At 38.7% G+C, this 26,668-nt stretch overlaps 1 protein-coding gene across 2 annotated transcripts in view; it reads left to right on the top strand.

Moving 5' to 3' along the window:
• Positions 1–21,493, top strand: part of LEKR1 (leucine, glutamate and lysine rich 1) — a 189,456-nt gene extending 167,963 nt beyond the window's left edge. For both annotated transcript variants that reach the window (XM_059163678.1, XM_059163679.1), the window contains exons 12-13: positions 4,778–5,077; positions 20,302–21,493. In XM_059163678.1, the coding sequence (XP_059019661.1) occupies positions 4,778–5,077; positions 20,302–20,787 (786 nt within the window). In that variant the 3' untranslated portion in view covers positions 20,788–21,493. The remainder of the gene's footprint in view (positions 1–4,777; positions 5,078–20,301) is intronic.
• The last annotated feature ends 5,175 nt before the right edge of the window (positions 21,494–26,668 follow it).

Raw genomic sequence — 26,668 nt, 5'->3', positions numbered from 1 at the left:
ATTGTGATGCCACCAACGTTGGCTTTCTTTTTCAATATCCCTTTGGCTATTCGAGGTCTTTTCTGGTTCCATATAAATTTTAGAATTATTTGTTCCATTTCTTTGAAAAAGATGGATGGTACTTTGATAGGAATTGCATTAAATGTGTAGATTGCTTTAGGTAGCATAGACATTTTCACAATATTTATTCTTCCAATCCAGGAGCATGGAACATTTTTCCATTTCTTTGTGTCTTCCTCAATTTCTTTCATGAGTATTTTATAGTTTTCTGAGTATAGATTCTGTGTCTCTTTGGTTAGGTTTATTCCTAGGTATCTTATGGTTTTGGATGCAATTGTAAATGGGATTGACTCCTTAATATCTCTTTCTTCTGTCTTGCTGTTGGTGTAGAGAAATGCAACTGATTTCTGTGCATTGATTTTATATCCTGACACTTTACTGAATTCCTGTATAAGTTCTAGCAGTTTTGGAGTGGAGTCTTTTGGGTTTTCCACATATAGTATCATATCATCTGCGAAGAGTGATAATTTGACTTCTTCTTTGCCGATTTGGATGCCTTTAATTTCCTTTTGTTGTCTGATTGCTGAGGCTAGGACCTCTAGTACGATGTTGAATAGCAGTGGTGATAATGGACATCCCTGCCGTGTTCCTGACCTTAGCGGAAAAGCTTTCAGTTTTTCTCCATTGAGAATGATATTTGCGGTGGGTTTTTCATAGATGGCTTTGATGATATTGAGGTATGTGCCCTCTATCCCTACACTTTGAAGAGTTTTGATCAGGAAGGGATGTTGTACTTTGTCAAATGCTTTTTCAGCATCTATTGAGAGTATCATATGGTTCTTGTTCTTACTTTTATTGATGTGTTGTATCACATTGACTGATTTGCGGATGTTGAACCAACCTTGCAGCCCTGGAGTAAATCCCACTTGGTCGTGGTGAATAATCTTTTTAATGTACTGTTGAATCCGATTGGCTAGTATTTTGTTGAGTATTTTCGCATCTGTGTTCATCAAGGATATCGGTCTATAGCTCTCTTTTTTGGTGGGATCCTTGTCTGGTTTTGGGATCAAGGTGATGCTGGCCTCATAAAATGAGTTTGGAAGTTTTCCTTCCATTTCTATTTTTTGGAACAGTTTCAGGAGAATAGGAATTAGTTCTTCTTTAAATGTTTGGTAGAATTCCCCCGGGAAGCCGTCTGGCCCTGGGCTTTTGTTTGTTTGGAGATTTTTAATGACTGTTTCAATCTCCTTACTGGTTATGGGTCTGTTCAGGCTTTCTATTTCTTCATGGTTCAGTTGTGGTAGTTTATATGTTTCTAGGAATGCATCCATTTCTTCCAGATTGTCAAATTTATTGCCGTAGAGTTGCTCATAGTATGTTCTTATAATAGTTTGTATTTCCTTGGTGTTAGTTGTGATCTCTCCTCTTTCATTCATGATTTTATTTATTTGGGTCCTTTCTCTTTTCTTTTTGATAAGTCGGGCCAGGGGTTTATCAATTTTATTAATTCTTTCAAAGAACCAGCTCCTAGTTTCGTTGATTTGTTCTATTGTTTTTTTGGTTTCTATTTCATTGATTTCTGCTCTGATCTTTATGATTTCTCTTCTCCTGCTGGGCTTAGGGTTTCTTTCTTGTTCTTTCTCCAGCTCCTTTAGGTGTAGGGTTAGGTTGTGTACCTGAGACCTTTCTTGTTTCTTGAGAAAGGCTTGTACCACTATATATTTTCCTCTCAGGACTGCCTTTGTTGTGTCCCACAGATTTTGAACCGTTGTATTTTCATTATCATTTGTTTCCATGATTTTTTTCAATTCTTCTTTAATTTCCCGGTTGACCCATTCATTCTTTAGAAGGATACTGTTTAGTCTCCATGTATTTGGGTTCTTTCCAAACTTCCTTTTGTGGTTGAGTTCTAGCTTTAGAGCATTGTGGTCTGAAAATATGCAGGGAATGATCCCAATCTTTTGATACCGCTTGAGTCCTGATTTAGGACCGAGGATGTGATCTATTCTGGAGAATGTTCCATGTGCACTAGAGAAGAATGTGTATTCTGTTGCTTTGGGATGAAATGTTCTGAATATATCTGTGATGTCCATCTGGTCCAGTGTGTCATTTAAGGCCTTTATTTCCTTGCTGATCTTTTGCTTGGATGACCTGTCCATTTCAGTGAGGGGAGTGTTAAAGTCCCCTACTATTATTGTATTGTTGTTGATGTGTTTCTTTGATTTTGTTATTAATTGGTTTATATAGTTGGCTGCTCCCACGTTGGGGGCATAGATATTTAAAATTGTTAAATCTTCTTGTTGGACAGACCCTTTGAGTATGATATAGTGTCCTTCCTCATCTCTTATTACAGTCTTTGGCTTAAAATCTAATTGATCTGATATAAGGATTGCCACTCCTGCTTTCTTCTGATGTCCATTAGCATGGTAAATTCTTTTCCACCCCCTCACTTTAAATCTGGAGGTGTCTTCGGGCTTAAAATGTGTTTCTTGGAGGCAACATATAGATGGGTTTTGTTTTTTTATCCATTCTGATACCCTGTGTCTTTTGACAGGGGCATTTAGCCCATTCACATTCAGGGTAAGTATTGAGAGATATGAATTTAGTGCCATTGTATTGCCTGTAAGGTGACTGTTACTGTATATGGTCTCTGTTCCTTTCTGATCTACCACTTGTAGGCTCTCTCTTTGCTTAGAGGACCCCTTTCAATATTTCCTGTAGAGCTGGTTTGGTATTTGCAAATTCTTTCAGTTGTTGTTTGTCCTGGAAGCTTTTAATCTCTCCTTCTATTTTCAATGATAGCCTAGCTGGATATAGTATTCTTGGCTGCATGTTTTTCTCGTTTAGTGCTCTGAAAATATCATGCCAGCTCTTTCTGGCCTGCCAGGTCTCTGTGGATAAGTCAGCTGCCAATCTAATATTTTTACCATTGTATGTTACAGACTTCTTTTCCCGGGCTGCTTTCAGGATTTTCTCTTTGTCATTGAGACTTGTAAATTTTACTATTAGGTGACGGGGTGTGGGCCTATTCTTATTGATTTTGAGGGGCATTCTCTGAACCTCCTGAATTTTGATGCTCGTTCCCTTTGCCATATTGGGGAAATTCTCCCCAATAATTCTCTCCAGTATACCTTCTGCTCCCCTCTCACTTTCTTCTTCTTCTGGAATCCCAATTATTCTAATGTTGTTTCGTCTTATGGTGTCACTTATCTCTCGAATTCTCCCCTCGTGGTCCAGTAGCTGTTTGTCCCTCTTTTGATCAGCTTCTTTATTCTCTGTCATTTGGTCTTCTATATCACTAATTCTTTCTTCTGCCTCATTTATCCTAGCAGTGAGAGCCTCCATTTTTGATTGCACCTCATTAATAGCTTTTTTGATTTCAACTTGGTTAGATTTTAGTTCTTTTATTTCTCCAGAAAGGGCTTTTATATCTCTCGAGAGGGTTTCTCTAATATCTTCCATGCCTTTTTCGAGCCCGGCTAGAACCTTGAGAATTGTCATTCTGAACTCTAGATCTGACATATTACCGATGTCTGTATTGATTAGGTCCCTAGCCTTCGGTACTGCCTCTTGTTCTTTTTTTTGTGGTGAATTTTTACGTCTTGTCATTTTGTCCAGATAAGAGTAAATGAAGGGGCAAGTAAAATACTAAAAGGGTGGCAACAACCCCAGGAAAATATGCTTTAGCCAAATTAGAAGAGATCCAAAATCGTGAGTGGGGAGAAAGGGGATAAAAAGAGGTTCAAAAAGGAAGAAAGAAAAAAGAAAAAAAAAAAAAAAAAGAAAAGAAAAGAATTTTTTTAGCCTTTTCTCTTCTAAAGCTCCCATGACTCTCAGGAAAAGCTGTTCATCTTCTCTCATCTCTTTATCTCTCATTCCCTCATCTCTTTATCTAGAAGTACCACCTACAGAGACAGTATATTTTCAAACTGTTCTGGTAGTCTCTAGAATTGCACAGTCTAATATGTTAGCCATGAGTGGCAACTATAATTTCAATTAATTAAAATTAAACAAAATTTAAAATTTGGTTTTCAGTCACATTAGCCACATTTTAAATGCTCACCAGTTAGTACTGGCAAACCAAAGCCTATTGAGTGCCTCTCTTCCCAACTCAGCAATTGGTGATGTCACCTTGGAATTGGCTCTGGTGAGAATATTTATACCATGGAGACTAGATACAAATCTGGCTTTTGTGTGTATGTGAATCATTTGCTAAACATATATTTACACAGTACTGTCATTAGGCACCTGTGGCTAGTGGCTACCATATTGGACATCACAGAGTATCTCTATCATCACAGAAAGTTCTACTGGGCAGTGCTGCTCTAGAAGGTGTAGTGTCTGGGGTACCTCCAGTCATTTTTTTATAAGAAAAAAATCTATCAAATGAAACTTTATTGCTATGGTATGAGTAGAATTTAACTGTGGTGCTCACTACATGCATCCCCAAACATCAGGCATTTCTAGGTCCCAAAGCCACCCCATACTGAATCCAGACCTGGATCAAGACTTGAGGTGTGCTGGGTAGCTCAATCCAGACACAGATATTTTTATTTCCAAGGATGCCCAAGTGATTAATATGCAATTCCATTTAAAGTGATAAAAATACATTTTAGTCTTAACTTTTAAAAAGAAAATCTTGGAGGCCTACATAATGTCATAGGATTTATTTTCATTTGATCAGACAAGTACACTGATTACTTAGAGTAAACCTCTTAGAACTCTGTGGTTACCTAGAGATATTGCCTACAACCTAATAGACGATATTATCTTACAGATATCAGACTTAATCACAGGTGCTACCAGAGAGCTAAGGCTGGAAGTGGCCACCCTTGAAGAAAAACTCCGTGAATCTTGTATCCGCTACACTGAAGATTCTGAGTCAAAAGAGAAAGAAATCACAAACCTGAAAAATGTGGTTGCAGAATTTGAATCCCGCTTGAAGAAGGAAATTGCTAGTAATGATTCTGTTTCAGAGGACTTGAGGAAGGAAATGCAGCAGAAGTCAGATGAGCTAGAAAGAGTAATGCTGGCACAAACACAACTGATACAGCAGTTTAACGAGTCCCAGGAACAGGTAAGGAGCAGAGGACAGTGGCATTGCCATTAGTGAAAGAGCACACATTCTTTCCCAAAACTAGACAAGCAGACAGAAACATGAAAGGCAGCTTGGTGTCACTCAAAGAGTTGGGGACTATGAGTCAGGGACTTGGAATTACATCCTGGTTGTGTTCTTATCTAGGCAGTCACTTAACCTCTCTGCACCTCATTTCCTTTTCTATAAAATGAATTCACTGGATTTCATAATCTCTATGGTTTCCTGGCACCCAGTTCTACTTTGTTGTAAATGACCATTTAAAACTTCGGGGACTAGAAATATTTGTGTATGTATGTCTTATTTGTTTGGACATTAAATCTTTGCTAAAGAAACTTTTAGAGCACCTGCTGCTTAAGTTCAGAAAATAATTTGGACAATATATTTTATTTTGTTTTTTAAGATATTTATTTGTTAATTTGGGAGAGAAAGAGAGCATGAGCAGGGGTAGGAGGAAGGGAGGGGCAGAGGGATGGGCAGTCTCCCAGCTGAGCAGAGAGCCTAGATGTGGGGCTCTATCCCAGGACCCTGAGATCATGACCTGAGCCAAAGTCAGACACTTAACTGGCTGAGCCACCTGGGAACCCTAGGACAATATATTTTAAAAATAATTTCTTTTGGGGCTTTATCTTTCTGTCAACCTAAACTATAAGGTAATTTACATGTATTGGTCTTCTTTCTTATGTATGCATGATTATTTCAGCAATGTTTTTATTTAAACTGGAATAGACTTATTTTGATTTGAGTTTTTTTCCTAAAAAAGTCTTATTTCTGAACTGCTAAGCAGTTTGGGTCACACAGCATGAAGGAACCAAGATTCATATTTGAATTTCCACGATACAATGTTTCCTATTTCAGGAAACCTGAATTCTAGTGATTCTGCTTCTAAATTTCAAAGTGACCCTCAGGCTTAGCACTCAGCATCTCCAAGTTTCATTGCATTTCATTTCCTTCCTTCCTTCCTTCCTTCCTTCCATCCTTTTCTCCTTCCTTCCGTCCTTTTAAAATAACACTAAGCATACTACTTACCTCTCCAGATGTTTAGGGGGTCAGCTGAGAGTCTTCTGCTGACACGCAGCAGCATAGCCTCCCTGATAAAAAGAGCTGCTTCACAGGCAGGCAGGAGGGGAAGGGAGAGCACACATGGACTCAGTTCCACTGAGGAAACCTTAAGGAGAGAGGCAATGTGGGTTTGCTTCAAGTGAGACAGCAGCAGTGAAGCTCTAGAGAAGGAACGGCAGGTTAGGGAAAGGAAGGTCAAGGCAATTAGACCAGCAGGTTTTGTAACTCTTAAATCACCAAAGAATTGGCAATATGGAAAGTAAGGAGTATCCTATAAACTAGGACAAGCAGAAGAAATAGAAGGGTTGACTCCAGTAAGTATATACTGAGCCTCGTGTAGGCACCAGGCACTGTGCTAGGCCCTATCTCTGCAATTATGAACAAGACTAACAACTGCCATTTCATGCTTTCAAAGAAAAAATTTAAAGACAATCTTATATGAATAATTAAATTGACATCCAGGGGCACCTAGGTGGCTCAGTTGGTTAAGCATCTGACTCTTGATTTTGACTCAGGTCATGATCTCAGGGTCATGAGATCGAGCCCCACATCAGGCCCTGTACTGATGTATGTGCTTGCTTAAGATCCTCTCTCTCCTTCTGCCTCTCCCCTACTCCCTCTAAAAAAAAAAAAAAAAAAAAAAAAAAAAAAAAATTGACATCCAGAGGAAAGAATGACCTAAACAAAGATTTAACATATAAAAAGCATAGACTAAGTCTTAAAAATTGGCCTTAAGGACCTGTATTTGTTATCTCTTGCTGCACAATAAATTATTCTCAAATTCAGTAGTTTCAAATAACAAACACTTACTATCTCATAGTTTCTGTGGGTCAGGATCTGAATGTGGCTTAGCTGGGTACCTCTGGCTTAAAACCTCTCACAAAGTAGGGATCAGTGGTACAATTTTGTCTGAAGGTTGAACTAGAGGAGAATTTGTTCTCATGCTCACTTTGTGGTTGTTAGCAGGATTCATTTTATTATGGCTGTTGGGCTGAAAGCCTTAGCGCCTTGTTGGCTATTGGTCAGAGGACTCCCTCAGTTCCTCGCAATAAGAACCTTCTCCATAGAACAACTTACACATGGAGCTGACTTCCATCAGAGCAAGCAAGCTGGCAAGACTGAGAGTGCAAGAGACGGTGCCACAGTCTTTAACCTAATCTCAGAACTGACATCCCAGTGCTTCTGCTAAATTCTGTTCATTATAAATGAGTCAGTTAAGTCCAGCCTGCATTCAAGGCAAAGGGATTGCACAAGAGGGTGAATAAGCAAGAGGGCGGGGATAACTGGGGACTATTCTGGAGGCTGCCAATCTCAGAGGCACTAGAGGTAACTTTGGCAAGAGGAGCTAGATTAAAAGTGAAGAGTGAATTTCTTTTTCAGACAAAGGGAGCTGGATGTGAAGCCCTTCCTGGTCATTAATTGTAAAAGGAAGCCCCTTAGAGATGGAGTTTGTTTGTTTATGTTTTTAATGCACAGTTTTGAAATATACAAGACACTGGTTTGGCCCATAAACAATCATTGATCATTACTGGGGAATAGAAAGGGATCATTCTTTTTCTTTTTTTTTTAAAGATTTTGTTTATTTATTTGACAGAGAAAGATCACAAGTAGGCAGAGAGGCAGGCAGAGAGAGAGGAGGAAGCAGGCTTCCTGCTGAGCAGAGAGCCTGATGTGGGGCTTGATACCAGGACCCTGGGATCATGACCTGAGCCGAAGGCAGAGGCTTTAACCCACTGAACCACCCAGGCACCCCTAGAAAGGGATCATTCTAAAAGTAAAGTTACCTAAGGACAATCCTGGGAACAGACTTCCTTTAGCTAGGGTGGGAGAAAGGAAGGTAGATTAGATTTTCCATTAGAAGTTAAATAATTACCATTGAACTGTAAGAGTAAATAACTAAGGCTGGTTCTCTGATTAAGCATGCCAAAGTCCAGAATATTCTTATAAAAAAGAGGAAATGAAACAATAAAAGTGATAGGATTTATGAGCCAGAAAGAATAGAGGTGGTAGTATGTAAAGTGAAAAACACTATTATTTTGAGCATACATTCCAGACACTTGAAATTTCTCAGATTCTAGAGAAATAAACATTTAAGTGAAGAGCAAATTCTCATTAGAATGAAGATAAATTAATGGTCTAATAAGGAAGCTAATTAAGGACAGGAAAGCCCTATTCTCTTTCAAGGGGTCAGACAATGGGTGGACTTTGCTTTTAATTGTTTGAAGAATGTTCTCAAGGATAGGAGGAAAGCCAGAGCCTCTAAAGGGCAAATGGGCATCCCTGCATGAATTATTGGAGAGTGTCCACAGAGACAGCGGGGGTCAAGAAGGTGAAGCAAGGAGAGGTGCAGGTGAATAAGAGGAAAAAATGGAACATAAAACTGAATGGGAAATGTGAATGAGAAAAGAGGGCCCATGAAAATTTTTCATAGGGAGATGACACACACAAAAAAAATTGAAATAATTTTTTTAAGATTTTATTTATTTATTTAACAGAGAGAACACAAGCAGGGGGAGCAGCAGAGGGAGAGGAACAAGTAGGCTCCCCTCTGAGCAGGGAGCCAGATCCAAGGCTCCATCCTAGGACCCTGGGATCATAACCTGAGCTGGAGGCAGAGGCTTAACTAACTGAGCCACCCAGGCATCCCTGAAATATTTTTTTAAGGAAGAAAGAAGTCAGAAGAGAAATTTAATTTGTTAAAGAACAGAACATCATCATTTAAAACCAGGTTAAAATAGATCACATGCTTCTTGCTGCCAGTTTTCCTTCCTACTAGCTTTATATGAGTCCTGTCAAGACAGTGTGGCCCAACCCCACCCCACTGTCAGGGGTCTTGTTGTAATCCAGAGGAAGAATGTGGTAAATCCAAAAGTTTTAAAATCTATCAATTTCTCTAATCATCTAATGATACTCAAAGACATTCAAAGATAAAAAGGAATGTTCTTGGTTAAACGTGGAGAATTGAGTACATATGTTTATCTATGCTTTATCTCAAAACAGCACTAAAATGACAGTGTGAATACATCCATAAGGAAAAGAGAACAGGAGAGGAAGGAATTGACATCAGATGAAAGAGATATTGACTGGGGCGCCTGGGTGGCTCAGTGGGTTAAAGCCTCTGCCTTCGGCTCAGGTCATGATCCCAGGGTCCTGGGATCGAGCCCCGCATCAGGCTCTCTGCTCAACAGGGAGATTGCTTCCTCCTCTCTCTCCGCCTGCCTCTCTACCTACTTGTGATTTCTGTCAAATAAATAAATAAACAAAATCTTTAAAAAAAAATAGAAGAAATAAAGAGATATTGACCAAATTTTGGAAAATAATTCAGAAGTAATTAGTAGACTGTAGGATGTTGAAACCTAATGCCTGTAGGGATTGGGGTGAACCCCTAAAAGGATTATGTGACACAGCCCTGGAAAGGCTCAAGAACTGCAGATACCAGAACCTTCTAAAAGAGAGAACAGTGGATCTGAAAATGGGGTTGTGTGAATGTAAAAGGAACAGATAGATCCTCATATGTCCTCCCTAACTCCTAAGCAACCCTCACTCAACATTCTGGAAGGATACCAAAGATTTACATTCTAGAAAAACTGAATGTGAGAGGCTTTGGACCTGAGGTTACAGAACAGCAGAATGTGGGAGAAGGCTGGAATGAACATCTTTATTTAGAAGAATGAGACCTCCTCTTCCACTTTACCCATTTACTTCCCAGAACACAGACAACTGGGTTTATATATCAACAGCTAGGAAATTGAAAGTGCCCTCTCTGGAGAAATGAGATGGCTCAAAAGACAAGACAACACCTATGGATCCTGATAATTGGGGTCTCCCAGTGCAATGACGATAGTCATGTCTTATCTACCCACTAAGAAGTATAGCAAATCAATAAGCCCCCATGTAAACTCTCATGTAGCTTCCAATAACATTTTGGAAACTCATTTTTAAAAACATGAACAGCCAAAAGACCACCAAAAGTTTTAGAAATACCTCTAATCTGAGACAGAAACAAAGATCAAACAGATAAGCAAAAAAGAACTCAGAAGAAAAAGATACAAAATAATGCAGGGAGCAAGTGTGAGCTTCAAAAAAGAGCATAATTAATATCCTCAAAGAGAAAAGAAAAAATATTGCATCCTTAGAATGTGAGGAGGAGGCCATGAGTAAAGAGTAAGAGTTACTGTTAAGATATAAGAGCTGAAGTAAAAAAGTCAATACTTGGGTTAGATGATAAAGATGAATAAATTTTCCAGAAAGTAGAAGAAAGCGAGGATGCAGGGAAAGAGGAACCCTCCAACACTGTTGGTAGGAATGCAAGCTGGTGCAACCACTCTGGAAAACAGCATGGAGGTTCCTCATAAAGTTGAAAATAGAGCTACCCTACAAGCCAGCAATTGCACTACTGGGTATTTATTTACCCTAAAGATACAAATATAGTGATCCGAAGGGGCACGTGCATCCTAATTTTTATAGCAGTAATGTCCACAATAGCCAATCTATGGAAAGAACCTAGGTGTCCATCAACAGAAGAATGGATAAAGAGGATGTTTTATATATATATATATATATATAAAGCAGCCATCAAAAGAAATGAAATCTTGCCATTTGCAATAATGTGGTTGGAACTAAAGGGTATTATGCTGAGTGAAATAAGTCAATCAGAGAAAGACAATTATATGATCTCTCTGATATGAGGAATTTGAAAGGCAGGGCGGGAGGTTGTGGGGCGGTAGAAAAGGAAAAAACGAAATAAGATGCAATCGGGAAAAAATGAAATAAGATGGGATCGGGAGACAAACCATAAGAGACTCACAAACTGAGGGTTGCTTGGCAGTGGGGAGGTAGGGATAGGGTGACTGGGTTATGGACACTGGGGAGAGTATGTCCTATGGTGAATGCTATGAAGTTTGTAAGCCTGAAGATTCACAGACCTGTACCCCTGGGGCAAATACTACATTATTTATTAATAAAAATAAAAAATAAAATAAAACTAAAAGACAAAAAAAAAAAAAAGTAGAAGAAAGAAGCAGAAATGGAGAAAAGAAAAGAAAATTAGAAGAGATTTGGAAAGAGAGAACAGAGAAAGTAAAAGAAAGTTATCCAGAAACTAATCAAGATCATTTCCACATACTGAAGGATATACATTTCTATAATGGATGGTAAAGCAACCACAAAAGCACTTCATCATGATATAGCAACACTTAAGGATAAACATGAGTACTTAGAAAGTTTCTGGGCTGGGGATTGGCAGTTGCGGAGAGTTGGGGGAAGGGTGTCACTTAGAAAGGATCAAGAATCAACATGGCCTCAGCATTCTTAACAATAGCAGTAGAAACCAGAAGACAGTGGCTTCCACATTCTGAAGAAAAGCTATTTTCAACCTAGAATTCTATAGCCTGCCAAATCAATCAAGCAAGTGTCAAATAAGGATATTCTCAGATATTAGAGTTCTCAAAAATGGTACTTCCCTTTGCAGCCTTTCTTGGGAAGTTATCAGATGATATATGACATCACAATGAGGGAACAAAATAAGAAAGGAGCAGATACAGGAATCAGGAAGTAAGAGTTCCAGTATAGGAGAGAAATGGAGAGAATCCCTAGGACGATAATAGGGAGAAATCCAAGAATTACAGCAGGGCACCAGACTTAGAGAACAACCAGGCTGGGTTCATCAGAAGAACAGAGGGCTTTTAGAAGTATGTTTCCAAAAACAAAAAGAAGCTGCTGGATTACCTGGAGAATTTGAACATGTTGAAAATATTTACATTTCTATAAGTGGGTTTGATGAAAAATTAGTAATCAACACCTAGAACCCTAAGCAGACAAACAGTGGTACAATAATTAACTTTGGAAGGAAGCCATACAAGAAGGAAAATGTAACCGTAGTACACTGCATGGCTCAGGTATACATAATATTTATATACTATAATCATATAAAGTAAAATATAGATTTGACTAAAAATCATGATGGAGGTTGGGAAGATTTTCCAATAAAATTGAGATAGAAATTTCTCATAGGAAAAGAAAAACACCTTTGGGTGGGACCATGAAATATCTACTAGGAATTAGAATAGGAAGCTAAATCTTCATTTTCCATTCTATGAAGCTGGTAGATAATGACTTCAAAACTGAAAAATCATGAGATAACCATAATGTTATTATTTAGAAATATGGAAATAAAATATCACAGGAAACTGCTTAAAAAGCTGAAAAAGGCTATTTCTGATATGATATGAAGGAGTGTTTGTTTTCATTATACTGTAGTACCATTTTAATTTTTAAATATGTGTTAGATATTATTTTAATTTTTAAAAATAATTTAAAACTATGGAAAAGAGTAACTTATAAAAAGGACCTAATAGAAAAAGTGGCAGAGAATAGGATAAAAGGCAGTGTTTTAGAACATGTAGCAAGGTTTTTAAAAAATAGATGCTGGGGCACCTGGGCTTGAGCAGTTAAGCATCTTACTCTTGTTTTGGCTCAGGTCATGATCTCAGGGTCATGGAATCGAGTCCCTCTTGTGACTCTAAGTTCACTTCAGTCTGCTTGGGATTCTTTCCCTTTCACTGTCCTTCCCCCTCTGTGCCTCTCCCAACTCAAGTACATGCCTTCTCTCTCTCTCAGTCTCTCTTTCTCTCTCAAAATAAATAATAAAATTTTTAGAAAATAAAAATAAAAAATAGATGCTAAGAAGAAAAATAGAGCAAAAGGACACTTTCTGAAAGAGAGGTCCTGTGGTCAGAGGACTGTCTGAGGAGATAATATTCAAGCAGACCTAAAGTGAGGACAGGAACATTCCAGGCAAAGGAAACATGAAATGTAAGGGCCCTGCAGCCAAGAACATCATGGGAATTTGGAGAAACCACGGGGAAGTCAGCAAGCATTGTTTAAGCTTAGTGAGCAAGGAGGACAGTGGTAGAAAGCAAGGTTGGAGGGACTAATTCATGTGGAGTCTATGGACTTGCAGCAAGGACTTTGGATTGTTCTCTTAGTGTGATGGAAAGCCACGTGGAGATTATGAACAAGGCAGTGACATGATCTGATTTATTTCTAGAGGATAACTCTGCTGTGGAGAAAATAGGTCAAAGAGAGGCAAAAATGAAAACAGAAGCACCAATCACAAAGCTCTTGAAAAGGTCTAGAAATGCGTGTATGGTCATAGTGATGAAAAGGGTGAGAAGTGGCCAGATTCAGGATATACTTTCAAGGTAGAGCCAACAGAAATTGCTGATGGGTTGAATGATGTGAAAGCAGAAAAGGAATCAAGGAGGCTGCCAAAGTTTGGAATGCCAGCAACCAAGTGAGTGAAAGTGCCATTTACTGAGATGGGAAACATTAGGAAAGGAATGCAACTGGGCAGGAATATCAAGAATTTGATTTGGCACAAAATAATCTTAATGTGTCTATTAGGTATCCAGATGGAGGTATTAAATGGGCAGTATGTTCATGGGAAGGCTGACTAGAGACTGATTTTGAGACAACCACATGTAGCTGATACTTAAGTCTTGGTACTGAATGAGATCCCAGGAAATTGAGATAATAGAGGGTTGAGAACAGGCACTCCAACTATTAGAGACTGCAAGGAGGAGAATCCAACAGTGGCGTCAGAGAAGGAATATCTAATGAGGAGGAAAGCTGGAAAATACCAGCAAGGACTCTAAGGAGAAAAAGAATTTAAAGAAGGGAACACGCACCTTCTATGGGGCCACAATCCCTTACACAAACGTTGGTTTCAGATAGGTTTTGAAATTCAAATTATTTCATATTTTAGAAAATTAGTAAATTACCTTCACCCCCAGAGATCTAGGGCAGACCCTCTCATGCAACAACATCAATATTTCTGCGCTGAAGCATAGGAATAGCCCCACTGAGTGAAATAAGGATTGTCAGTCCAATTAGATTTTGTTACCTAATATTGTGAGTTACACAAATTTTTCTTCTCAGAGGTGGGTGGATGTCAAAATTTTGGCTAATGGATTGTAGGCATGTACTTGCTTTCTTGACAATAGCTATTTTTGTTGGTTTTGTTCATTCACCTAATCATCACTTGGCATCTTGGATATGATTTTGTTTAGAAAATAAGAAAGGAGAATGCATGAGGTTGCTCTGTAGGGTTACAGACACAGAGAGGTAATAGGAAATAGCTTTTTTGTGTGAGAGGTATTTGCTTAGTTTTGGGATGTGCATATTCTATATTTACATATTCAATTGATATAGATAAAATGGTACACATTTCTCTGGTAATCCCATTTATGAGCAAACAAAGTAGTATTTAATATATCAACCAATGAGTAGTTCTCAACTTTGGGACCAAATCCAATGAGAGCATCTGAATCTCTTCTCTAACCTCTGGCTCCCCAGGGAGCAGGGGGAGAACTGGGGAGGCTTTTAGGAGTCAGGGGCTTATTCCTATGGTCAGTTGGCAGGGAGGATGGGTGACAGCCTGAGAACCTTATTGGTGGGGCATGGGACAGACGGGAGTGTGGTGGTCAGACTGAGAAGCTTCAGCAGTTGAGAGGGAGAGCTAAACAAAATTGCCTTTTACACATTGGAGACCATTTGTCCTGATGCAAAGTATAGATGCCAGAAAATTGACAGAATGAGAAAAAAATTGTTTCTGTTCTACTGAACTAATAGCAATTAAATTCCTAGTAAATTGGGGCGCCTGGGTGGCTCAGTGGGTTAAGCCGCTGCCTTCGGCTCAGGTCATGATCTCAGGGTCCTGGGATCAAGTCCCGCATCGGGCTCTCTGCTTGGCAGGGAGCCTGCTTCCCTCTCTCTCTCTGCCTGCCTCTCCGTCTACTTGTGATTTCTCTCTGTCAAATAAATAAATAAAATCTTTAAAAAAAAAAAAAAATTCCTAGTAAATTATTGACCTAGAGCAATGAATCCTGAACTCTGTGCCTTCATGGGCTCTTTCTCCCCCTTCAGAAAATCTGCTCTTGAAGCATATTAGTCCAAGGGATTATTTTCCTGTTTCTACTTCTGTTTTGGTGTATTAGCGGTAGTGATTTCGCAATGCCCATTATGTTTGTGAGTATAGGAGTGCAATTTTAGAACAACCGGCCTAACATCCATCTATCTTACTTCTTTCCTGGAACTATATTCAGATTCTCATTCCTGTCTTACCAAAGGACCATTTTCACTGTTTTTCTGCAACGTTTTGGACTGATCAGATTAGTTCATCAGAAGCCTTAAATGGAAACCTAGCTCCTGCTCATCGTTCTGATTTCCACACCTTTCCCACAGTTTCCCTTTGTCTCCGCTTCCCCCGGGGTTCCCTCCCTTCCCCACCCCTGAGTTGTTCAGCCATCCACTCACCCTGGGACATATCTAGTCTGGATAGATGAAAACTATAATCTGATCATTCCGTGACTGGTTCAGACCTCACTGGGTATAAAGCACAAAGAAAGACACCCATCTCCCATCTGTGCTCATTCTTCACTGAGGACTTGCTTTCCTGGCATGTTCCCCCAGTCGCCAGATTCAGTTGATTGCCATCACAAATGGGACTCTCACCTTCAGAGCAATCAAGTTAGCCAGCAAAGCCTTCTCTTGCTTCTTCCACTATTTTTGGAATTGAAAGCAATCCAGCTGTCACTAAGGATAAAAATGAAAACAAACATAAAAATAAACCACACTTACATTGCAAAGAATGGGGGGAAATTTAAAAATTGGCCATTTTTTAATATTAGAAATTTCAAACAGATGGCGAGCTAATTTATATTTTCTTTTTGACAATTATTTACCCAGTGAGAGTGCGATTAAGCCATATTTTAAACCCCGTCAAAGGGCCTTCATCTGAAAATGCTATAGACCCATCTATACTTAATGCTCTGTACCATCAACAGAGCTTAAGGACCCAGAAACAGTAGTTCTTTCATGCCCAGGCCACTCTAATCAAGGGGTACAAGTTTTAGGAACCTCCTCTGTGAAAATAATGGCCGCCTATCCTCCCTGCCTTCCATCTTGCCCCACTTGGGGCCATTTTCCCACATTAGCAAGCGGATCTTTCCTTAATGCAGATTTGACCATGCCAGCCCCCTGCTTGAAATGAACCTTTCAATGACTCCATACAGCCCTCAGAATTAAGGTAAAACTCATATTATCATGTTACTAAAGTCATCTTCAATCTGACCCAGCTCACTTTTCTCTGCCTCAGTCCTGGTCTCTCTTCCCCCTTCTGCACTCTGCACCCAAGTCCTACTAAGCTACGTGTCATCCCAAGATGTGCCTCTCCCTGTCGCACTGCCAGGCGTTTGCACTCCCTGTCTACTTTGCCTTAGAAAACCCCACGGCCCCTTCTTCACCTGGCTCGTGTCTCCCTTTTCATTTTGACTTACAGTTTAGTTAACAACCCACTGAAACCATTTTATCATGCTAGGATATGGCCAAAGATAATTTTACCTGAAACATTTATAATGTTATGGCTTCATTGATTATTCTCAAGTTTGCCCAGGATTTTCAATCTTACTGCACTTCCGTCTTACACGTTTTCCTTATGTTGTTCAATGAAAACACACATTAAAACCCTGTAACAATACACCTTCAAAAACACAGCCCCAAAAGAGACATCTTGCCTAAATCACTGAAAGCAATCTAATCACAAGTGAATGATTCTTTTCCACACATGATGGAATTTTCCAGTAATGTGCCTTACTGACTTACTTATTGGCCCCGTCCACGTGTGCTCTTGTCATGCCCTGTCATACACAGTCCACCCCTGAAATAGCAATCCTCTCAACTTGATATGTTCTATTTCCATTTTGTTACTACATAGTTGAATAAATTATAACATCTGAATTGCCTGTTGTACAAAACTGAGTTGTAACCTCAATTTTAAAAGAGGATGGTAGCAGGGGAGTCTGGGTGGCTCAGCTGGTTAAGTGTCTGACTCTTGATTTCAGCTCAGGCCATGATCTCCAGAGTTGTGAGATCAAGTACTGTTTCAGGCTCTGCTTTGGAGCCTGCTTAGGATTCTCTCTGAAGAATCCCTCTCTCTCAGCAACCCCCCGCCCCCCAAAAAAGAGGTAGCAGAGGATATGCAGATATTGTGAGATTCACATGAGATTTCACAGCGTTTGTGGCAAAGACAAAAATAGAAGTTCTAACTGCAGGCTTTTTTCAGTTCAGAGGTCCTCCTGGCTTGGAAATAATAGAAGAAAGAGAAATAGTCCTTTGTACTGGAAGCTAATAGCCTTGAAGAAGGATGAGTTCCAGAGCAGTGGGCCCCAGACCAAGATGGTCAGTAGCCCTTCCAAAGTTCAGTCTGGAGTTGGCGGGCACTTTGTTCCCATTAGACTTGCTATGGGGACATCTTTGGGTTCACACCTTTTCATTTCCCCCTTCAGTAGAGTGTCACTTGCCTAAAATAGCTTTTAAGTGACTTGCTTAATGGATGTTTTCCATAGAACACTGCTCCCTTCCTTTCAGTGAATTTAATTTTAGTAAATGGATTGAATTTTCTTTTTCTTTTAATGAGAGCTCCTGTCACCACATCACCCATCACGTTATCCTTCCATATTGGTGGACCTATTATTCATGTCACCAATTTGTTGACCTCATTAGTTAACTTCTATTCACTCTTTTACATATTCAAATGAACTTGTCTTTCTTACAGCTTTCTTAATCAGGGGATTTTTTTATACAAAGATATTGGAAACCTCTTATATCTAATCACTTCAACACATTTTGCCAGCTAACTCACTAGTAAAGAGAAAATAATACGTTGATGGTTGTGCCTTTTAAAATAAAGTTTAGATTATGTTTAGAAAACTTGGGCAAAACCAAATGTCTTTTTTTTTTTAATTGTTTCCATGTCATAGAACAAAACGGTACCTGCTTGATGTAACTAATTAGACAATTCATTTAGGCCTGGGCAGCTGGGAGCAGGGTTCTGGAAGTAGGCAAGACCCTGCCACTTCAGAGCTGGGTTACTCTCAGCAAATCACATAAGCAGTGGGGCTTCTGTGTCTTTCCTTGTCAAATATAGTTGTTGAGAGCAGGAAATGAGATGACACCTAATGTAGCAACTGATTAATCTTCTCTAGCCCTCCCTCCCTTACCTTTTCAACAAGAATTTCAAGTAGAGTTAATGAAAACCAGAAGAGAAGGCCACAAACATCATCCCTGGTCTCCAATTCCTCAAAAAACAAACAAGCAAAAATACAAACCCAAAACAACAAGAAAACAACAATAACAACAACAAAAGAACGTAACTGGAACAACAACCCCAACCTAACTGGAACCAAATACTTAACCCTCATGATTTTTTAAAAAATGTGATTATATGGACACATATGTGTGTTGCTAATATATGTAAATGATGAGACTTTGTTTAACCGTGACATGCTGCTGATTTTAGAGAAAATTATGGAGCAACTGTTAATCTGGAATTGTGCCATATTCTTCAATCCTGATTACCAAATTTGGAATCGAATAGAATTCTGATCATAATCACAAGAAACTCAAATACGGGAAGATACTACTTTCTTGGACACTTTGTTATTTAGTTCCACTGACAGCAGATTAGTGAGTAAAGCCTTAGGAGGATACTTCCTGCTGAGAGTCAGAGTTGGGAATGCCTTGGATAGTTTTACAAACATAATAACCTGACGGAAATTCACTTAGTCAAAGACTCCTATAGCACAATCATTTTAATTGTGAGCTACCTTGAAGTAGCTATGGTGAAGCTACCTTGTTTACTGTACAACGTCTTTTGTGACATCAGACAGACATGAACGTCAGGAGGTTAGAAAGGTCCAAGACTTAATTCTTACCATGGGCCTTGTAATTTGGATGAATTCCATAGATGAAAGATGGGTAGCTCTTTAACTAAAACCGTAGAGTCACAGAATTGGAAGAGGCCTCAGTGATCTCTAGTCAAGTCACACATTTGAAGCTTGAATTTGCTCCAGTATATCCCAGTCACGAGAGAGTCAGCCTTTCAGAGTATCCTCTGGATAGCTCTGGCTATTAAAAAGTTATTTCTTATCTTCAACTCCATAGCTTTTGCCCTTGGCTCCAAATTCTGTTAAGAGCCATAAAAAAAAAGGCTGTGCTCAAACTCATGAGGCTGCAACTACTTGAGAGCAAGTATTGTATCCACTACAGCTTCTAGTGACTTGATAAATGATTGCTGAATGGAATTTAAAGCAAAAGATGTTCTTTATTTTATATATATATATCTTTTTTTTTTAAAGATTATATTTATTTGTTTATTTACTTATTTATTTATTTATTTGACAGAGAGATATCACAAGTAGGCAGAGAGGTAGGCAGAGAAAGAGGAGGAAGCAGACTACCTGCTGAGCAATCCCGGGACCCATATGGGGCTCAATCCCTGGACCCTGGGATAATGACCTGAGCCACTGAGCCACCCAGGCACCCCTATTTTAATATATATTTTACAAAATAGCAAATGATCAGTATATTTAAGTTCTACTGAGAAAGCCTTGTATAAAGTAACTGATTTTATTATTTAAATATCATGGCTGATATTTTCAATTCTTTCAGTCTTATAATTCAAGCAATTTTATCTTTTTTTTTTTTTTTTTTTTTTTTTAAAGATTTTATTTATTTATTTGATAGAGATTACAAGTAGGCAGAGAGAGAGAGGAGGAAGCAGGCTCCCTGATGGGCAGAGAGCCCAATGTGGGACTCGATCCCAGGACCCTGAGATCATGACCTGAGCCGAAGGCAGCGGCTTAACCCACTGAGCCACCCAGGCGCCCGCAAGCAATTTTATCTTATGTATTGCAATTTACCTTCATTGTAAAATAACTTACTTGCCCCTACAGATATTAGCTACTACACATCACACGTGCCAACAAGCTGAAACCCCAGTAAAGTAGCCATCAGAAGTTCTGGGTTCCAGTCCCAGCCCCCCACTACCCATCTGAGTGGTCCTGGCTCTTGTTTCTTATTCTGCAAACTGCAAGGGTTGAACCAGAGGTCCTCTTAAAGTTCTTTCCTACTTCACAAATCATTCGCATTTTTGACTTGTCTATCCCATGTGGCAGAGTATCCACAAAGACAGTCAAAGACAAGACTTCTGATTTCTGGTTCAATTCTCTAGTTATATTGCCAATAACTCTCCATATGTACAGTTTAAAGCTAGGGATGCATTCCCCCCTCTTTTCTCGTTTCAGAACACTTTTCTTCAGGAAACAGTGAGGAGGGAATGCGAAGAACGCTTTGAACTGACAGAGGCGTTGAGTCAAGCCAGAGAACAGCTCCTGGAGTTCAGGAAACTCAGTGGAAGTTCACCTCTATCACCGTGTTCCCTTAGCCAGGGCAGCCTAACCTCCTCTGCTGCAGTGGTCAGTAATCAGGGAGAGAGGAGCCTTACAAGACTGAACTCTGGAAAAGGAATCAAAATACCCAGCCTGCACAGAATGTCAAAACCCACCACTTCCCCAACCTCTCCTCAGTCCAAGAGGCTTAGCAGCTCAGGTTTGCCCACTGTCCCTCAACCCCATCCTCCTCGCAGGGGTCCAGCATCTTCAGTAAACGAGACCAGACAAAGGCTGGCCACCATTCTGCGGAGGAGACTGAGTCAGCAGGGATCAGTCCAGACAGGGGCAGCTCCCCCCCGCACACCTGGTCTTCCCCAGTGGGCCAGAGATGCACGGTGACTGAGGATGACAAAGGTCAAATTATTATTGCAGATCAAGAATGCATGTACATAGATGTTTTTAATAAGATAATTGGGAAAACTAGGAATTGTGAAGCCACATTTTCTAAGAGACCTTTGAAGTTGCCACAGATAATGATGTTGTTGATATTCCAGAGGACCAGTGCCCATATTTCTATATTGCATCTTTAGGTGTGGTCTATGAATATACCCTTTTAGAGATCATAGGTGAAAATTTTCACTCATGGCATCTTTGTTATATATATATATATATTTTTTTTTTTTTTGCACCAATACAAGCAGATATATTTCCACAAAAAAATAGATTGTATTGGTTCTGTCAGTGTTTGTTCCTTTGTTTGTTGAGCTAAATGGGTGAAATATATGTAATTCCTATTTCCAAATAGAAAACAGAAGTACTTTAGTCCTACATTTGATAATTTCCTTATCATCATCATAGAAACCACTTTTTTTTTACCTCGCAGTCTAATTGGTTAATTCAGTTTCTTTTTAGGCCAGAAGTAATGATAGGTAAGGTATCCTTCAAGATGGCAGTCTTCCCTGTGAACTTGGGACCTTCTAGGAAAAGGGACAGCAACTCCAATTGAAGAAAAAGGTGGTTTACTTTTCACTATATAGATAATTTAAAAAACAAAACAAAAAACAACAACAACAAATAAAAAACAAAAAGCCTGGTTTAAATATTACTTGGTAGAGATTTTCTACATTGAATGCTTTTTAGTAATCATAGTCAGATTTTTATTTGATGCTCGTATCCTTCAACCATTGGGAAAAGAACTAATTCAAGACTGTTCTATAGAGATACATAGTGCTAATTTGGGGTTCACATTTTATTACTCCCCAAGATGGGTGACTAGTTAACATATTTTCTGTTTTCAGAGTGAAAAATTAAAATGAGCAACCAAATCAGCTATTCTAAGTTAAAAAGCTTCAGGCCCCTCCTGTTTCTTAAAACACAACTCTTGAGAGCTTGTTTGGAGGTTCTAGCAAGGGAGCACAGCTATTCATACACCCTTGACCCAAGAACAGTCCTCTCCTCTGTCGGGGAAGGTCGTCCTCTTCGACTGAGCACACAGCTTCGGGAGGGATGCACATGGAGCGGTGAGGGAGGAAGGGAACACCCGCCTAGCCAGCCAGATCAGCCGAATCAACCCTGGCGATCAATGGGGTGACAGATGTCGCCCTTACATCCTTAAAACACAACTCTTTACCTTAAGCTAATGTTTGTCTGTCTTTTCCCCCCTTGAAACTGAAATGTATTTTTCTTTCAGGACTGACTTTATTTAAATCCTTCATCTGATTCTATCAGGGACATCCAGGCTTCTTACTCCTGGATAAGGATATAGTAACATGAAGTATGGCACATAAAACTCTCCTTTGTTTGGCTATCATATTGATGAGAGAAGCCAAAGGCACTTGGAATCCTTCCCATCTGGAAAAAAAAAGTAAAGCTACTAAGTAATTCAGATTTATGTCTAATCTTTCAAAAGAATAGTCTAATCTACCAGTACAGTGTTTTAACCTCAAAAAAAAAAAAAAAAAATCCCTATCAGGTTTGCTGATTTCCCTGACTAGTTTAAGTGAGTACATCTTGTATTAAGACTTAGAATGCTGAGTGTTGCTTTACAGAGACCAGAATTCCTTATAATGGCATTTGAAAAGAGAATAAATCATCATAGAATAGTGACCCCCAACCATCTCTTTCCAAATAAGGAATAGATGCCCAAAGAGGTCTGACTTGGCTAAAGCAGCATGGCTAATTAGTGACAGAGCTAAAACCAGACCGCTATTAACTGACCCCAACTTTCCCCCTCGCTTTTCCACTCATCAGATTCCCCAGCCTCCATCACAACAGAAGCCCTACATAGTAGTTACCTAATATTTTCTTTAAATGCACTCACTTCTTAAGCTTAAAGTTAGTAAAAAGAAAACTTGACCCAAGAAAGAATAACTATAGAGTAACAAGTTTGATTTGCTAGGTATATTTCTTCTAATACTTTAAAATACTAAATGTTAATTCGTGTACCCCCTAAAATCATCTCATATAATGACGGTAGTACTCGTGCCACACTCTGGGAACCTCGATGTTTCTGGTCTGGTATTTGCAGGTTTATTGCAAGTACCAGTGACATGAGGTAGATGGCAAAACTAATGAAAACTTTATTAAACCTACAAGAATATTTGGGACAGCAGTCTTTGTCATCAGATGATACACGTTTTTCCAATTTTTGCAGTTTCAGCTCTCTTCAGGAGCCATGGGGACATATTTTTCCCAAAATGTGAACAGATTTAAATTTGTAAAGAAAGTCACACGTAAGCATTTCTAAAGCGATGTAAAGTGCAAAACCTGGTTTCTTGGTTTGCTGTTACACTCTTGCATTATAATGAGTAATTATGTCAATAATCTTTCTGAGGATAGAATCAGGATGTGCAATAAGGCTGTGTTATAGTCCACAAGTATATTAGAAAGGTAAGTTCATGGATAAACAGAGGGACAATATTTACATTTGTTTCAAACTAGACCACTTGCATGGTGCCATCTAAGTTATGTGCTGGTATCTTTTAAAGAAAGACAAAGGAAAGAGAATCACATTACTGTATCTAAAGAAGGTGTTAAGGACACAGACTCCTAGATTTTCTCACTGCTAAGCTAACTCTTGCCATGAAACAGTATCAGGAATGTTAAGGAAGTCGTGAACATTATAGTGAATTAAAGCTCTCAAATGCATGTAATGCATATTAATTTAAGTCTATTAGTTTTCATTTCTCTCTCTATATATGTTTTCCATGACCTCAATGGAAGGATTGATAGGTACAAAAAGAAAAGAATGTCACAGAAAACATTCCTTACGGAATTATATCCTATTAAACTACTATTGGTAGACAAAGATGGGAGAATTCTTCTATAGTTAACATAGATTTCTCAAGTAGTTTATGAAAGTTTTATTGAATTAAATTACCATATTTATACTTAGTCAGAATTACTTAAAAGTTATATTTCCTGGCAATAAAACTGACGAGAAAAGGCATTAATGTTGAAAATTATATAAAACTAAAAATTTTTTGATGTTCTGTTAGTCTGAAAACATTTTGTAATATTACAGATCAATTATAGCTAATTTCTTTGATTATGAAACAAGTTTTCTCAAGCTTCATCTTTTAATGTTCTTACGATTATTATAATATTACATTGATAAAGCAACCTAAGTAACCCAAAAGGGTTAATGCACTGGAGCTGAAAATTCCTGACCATCATATTGTATTTAATGGAGCACAAAAAAGGAATTTAATATGTACCCAAGTTCACAAATCCTACAATAAGTATAGTTTTTTAAAAAATTTTTCACTTTCATATTTTAAGAAAATAATGTATGTCCACCATACCTTGCACAAGACACCTTTGATGGTTCCCCAAGACATGATAGACAATAATGGCACCATTCCTAAGGTGGTGTCTATGGTATATTCAGGAAGAAATTCTACTTTTCCTTTTGAAAATATTAACCCTATATAGCAATAAATTGTGAAGCCCATATAATTAGATTACATCTTTAGAATCTTAAATATAAATTATGTCATATTGGTTTATTCTTTTTTTTTTAAAGATTTTCTTTATTTATTTGACAGAGAGAAATCACAAGTAGATGGAGAGGCAGGCAGAGAGGAAGGGAAGCAGGCTCCCTGCTGAGCAGAGAGCCGGATGCGGGACTCGATCCCAAGACCCTGAGATCATGACCTGAGCCGAAGGTAGTGGCTTAACCCACTGAGCCACCCAGGTGCCCCAATCTTGGTTTATTCTTAATTCACATATAAAACTTTCTTGACAACACAGTACTTGAATCTAAAACACACAAATCCAATGACAATATTTTCCATGATCCAGAAAGTCAGAAGATTTCCTTCTTCTCCAGCTTTCATATAGCATAGTGCTTTATATCGATTGAATGAGTAAAAAAATTTACTAGACCTCTTTTACCCCACCCCAAAATATATAAGAGAATACTGTGTTGCAGAGATTAAGTAATTTATCCAAAAGAAATACTAAGGAATAATTTTAAAACTTGTACAGTTTCTGAGCATCTTGATCTGTAGAATAATAGTGAAGCTATATTATACATTCACTCATTTCTTCAACAGATAGAGAGAATTGAAAAAGCACTCTGAGAGGTATAATAATGAAGACAGACTACAGATTCCCAAGAGTTGTACAGTGGAGAGTGGGAAGAAGCATATACAAAAACTGTAACACTGGGCAGTATTGAGAAGAGCGTCAAAAGCAAGGTGTTACGTGAATTTAACTTCTTGCTGGAAGAATCAAGGAATATTTTTGACAAGAATTGGTATTTATCATAGGTCTTAAAGAATTGGTAGGATTTTATAGAAAAAGTTATACCACATAGAGGACATGTGAAAGAGGTGCAGATATGAGAAGTGTAGAAAATACTTGGTGAAGGGAAGTAGTAGGAACCTGACCCCATAGCATGAATGTGTTAAATAAAGGCCTTTGCAGCATTTTGTCTAGAAGAGACGTGCACCTCACTGAAATCTGGCAGGGCTTTTTAGGAATAATTATGGAGTGGAAAGATTGGAGATGGAACACAAGTTGTTAGATTAGTATGGTAGTTGAGACATGAGTTACATAAAGTTCTGAATAAAGATGTTGTAATGGAAATAAACAAGAAGGAGCTGACTCCAGTTCTATTCAGAGAAGAGAAAGAATTTGTTCCCTGTTAAATATATTTTGAAACTGTTACTAGTGATTGCCTCTTAGCAGGGGGTTCAGTGTATGAGATTGGCTCCAATTAAAATATCACCCTCTGCTTAAGAATATTACTACTTCTTGGGGTGCCTGGGTGGCTCAGTGAGTTAAAGCCTCTGCCTTCAGTTCAGGCCCTGATCTCAGGGTCCTGAGATCAAGTCCCGCATCGGGCTCTCTGCTCAGCAAGGAGCCTGCCTCTTTCTCTCTCTCTCTCTCTCTGCCTGCCTCTGCCTACCTGTGATCTCTGTCTGTCAAATAAATAAATAAAATCTTTTAAAAAATTACTTCTCTGAAAAATGTGAAATCATAGCTACTACATTTTCATTTGAGCGACCAGTAACTAATTCCACAGACTCCATATTCATAAGAATCTTCCTTAAAGTTAAAAGAAAATTCAAATCTGAATAGTGTTCAAAGAATTATGGAGGAAGAATGTGGAAATTGACATTTAAAAAAATAGCTACCATCTTGGCCTCAAAGAATGCAAAGCACAACTCAGTGGTGGCCTTTGGGAGTAATATAGTGCAATAAAACCTTTTCTGATTTTTGTTAACTGTTTATGAGGAAAAATACAGGAGATAGCAGCCAAAATAAAAATAAGTGCTATCTTAAAATCCTTAAATGTTATCATTCTGAAATGACCTGACACATCTTCTGGACCAGACCTGTAATTTTACAGAAGGAGAAAATGGGTACCTTTATAAGAATAATAAATAATAATCTTTTAAATAATCTTTTAAATCCTTGTAACTGCTTAACAGCTGACTTGATGAGAAAGTCATGGCCTCCAGCTCTTGGCCAAACATCTCATTTCTAGACTGGAAGAATAGTATAAGTGCTATGAATTTTTGCCACTCAAAGTGATCCAGCAGGATCAGTGTTTCCAGGGAGCTTGTTAGAAATGCAGACTATCGGGCCTCACACCCAAGGGTACCAAATGAAATTTAATGAGATCTGTAGGTGATTCTTATTAAAGTATGAAAATCTCTGCTCACAGTGGTGCCCTTGGCCCTAGCATATTCTGTCTCTAAGAGCTATGATAGTATTGAATAGAAATAATCTTGCTAGACTCAGTTCCTTTATGCCTAACTGAAACCAGTGG

Source organism: Mustela lutreola, chromosome 2, assembly GCF_030435805.1.
Source record: "Mustela lutreola isolate mMusLut2 chromosome 2, mMusLut2.pri, whole genome shotgun sequence".
NCBI lineage: Eukaryota > Metazoa > Chordata > Mammalia > Carnivora > Mustelidae > Mustela > Mustela lutreola.
This window is presented reverse-complemented; position numbering and strand designations above follow the sequence as displayed.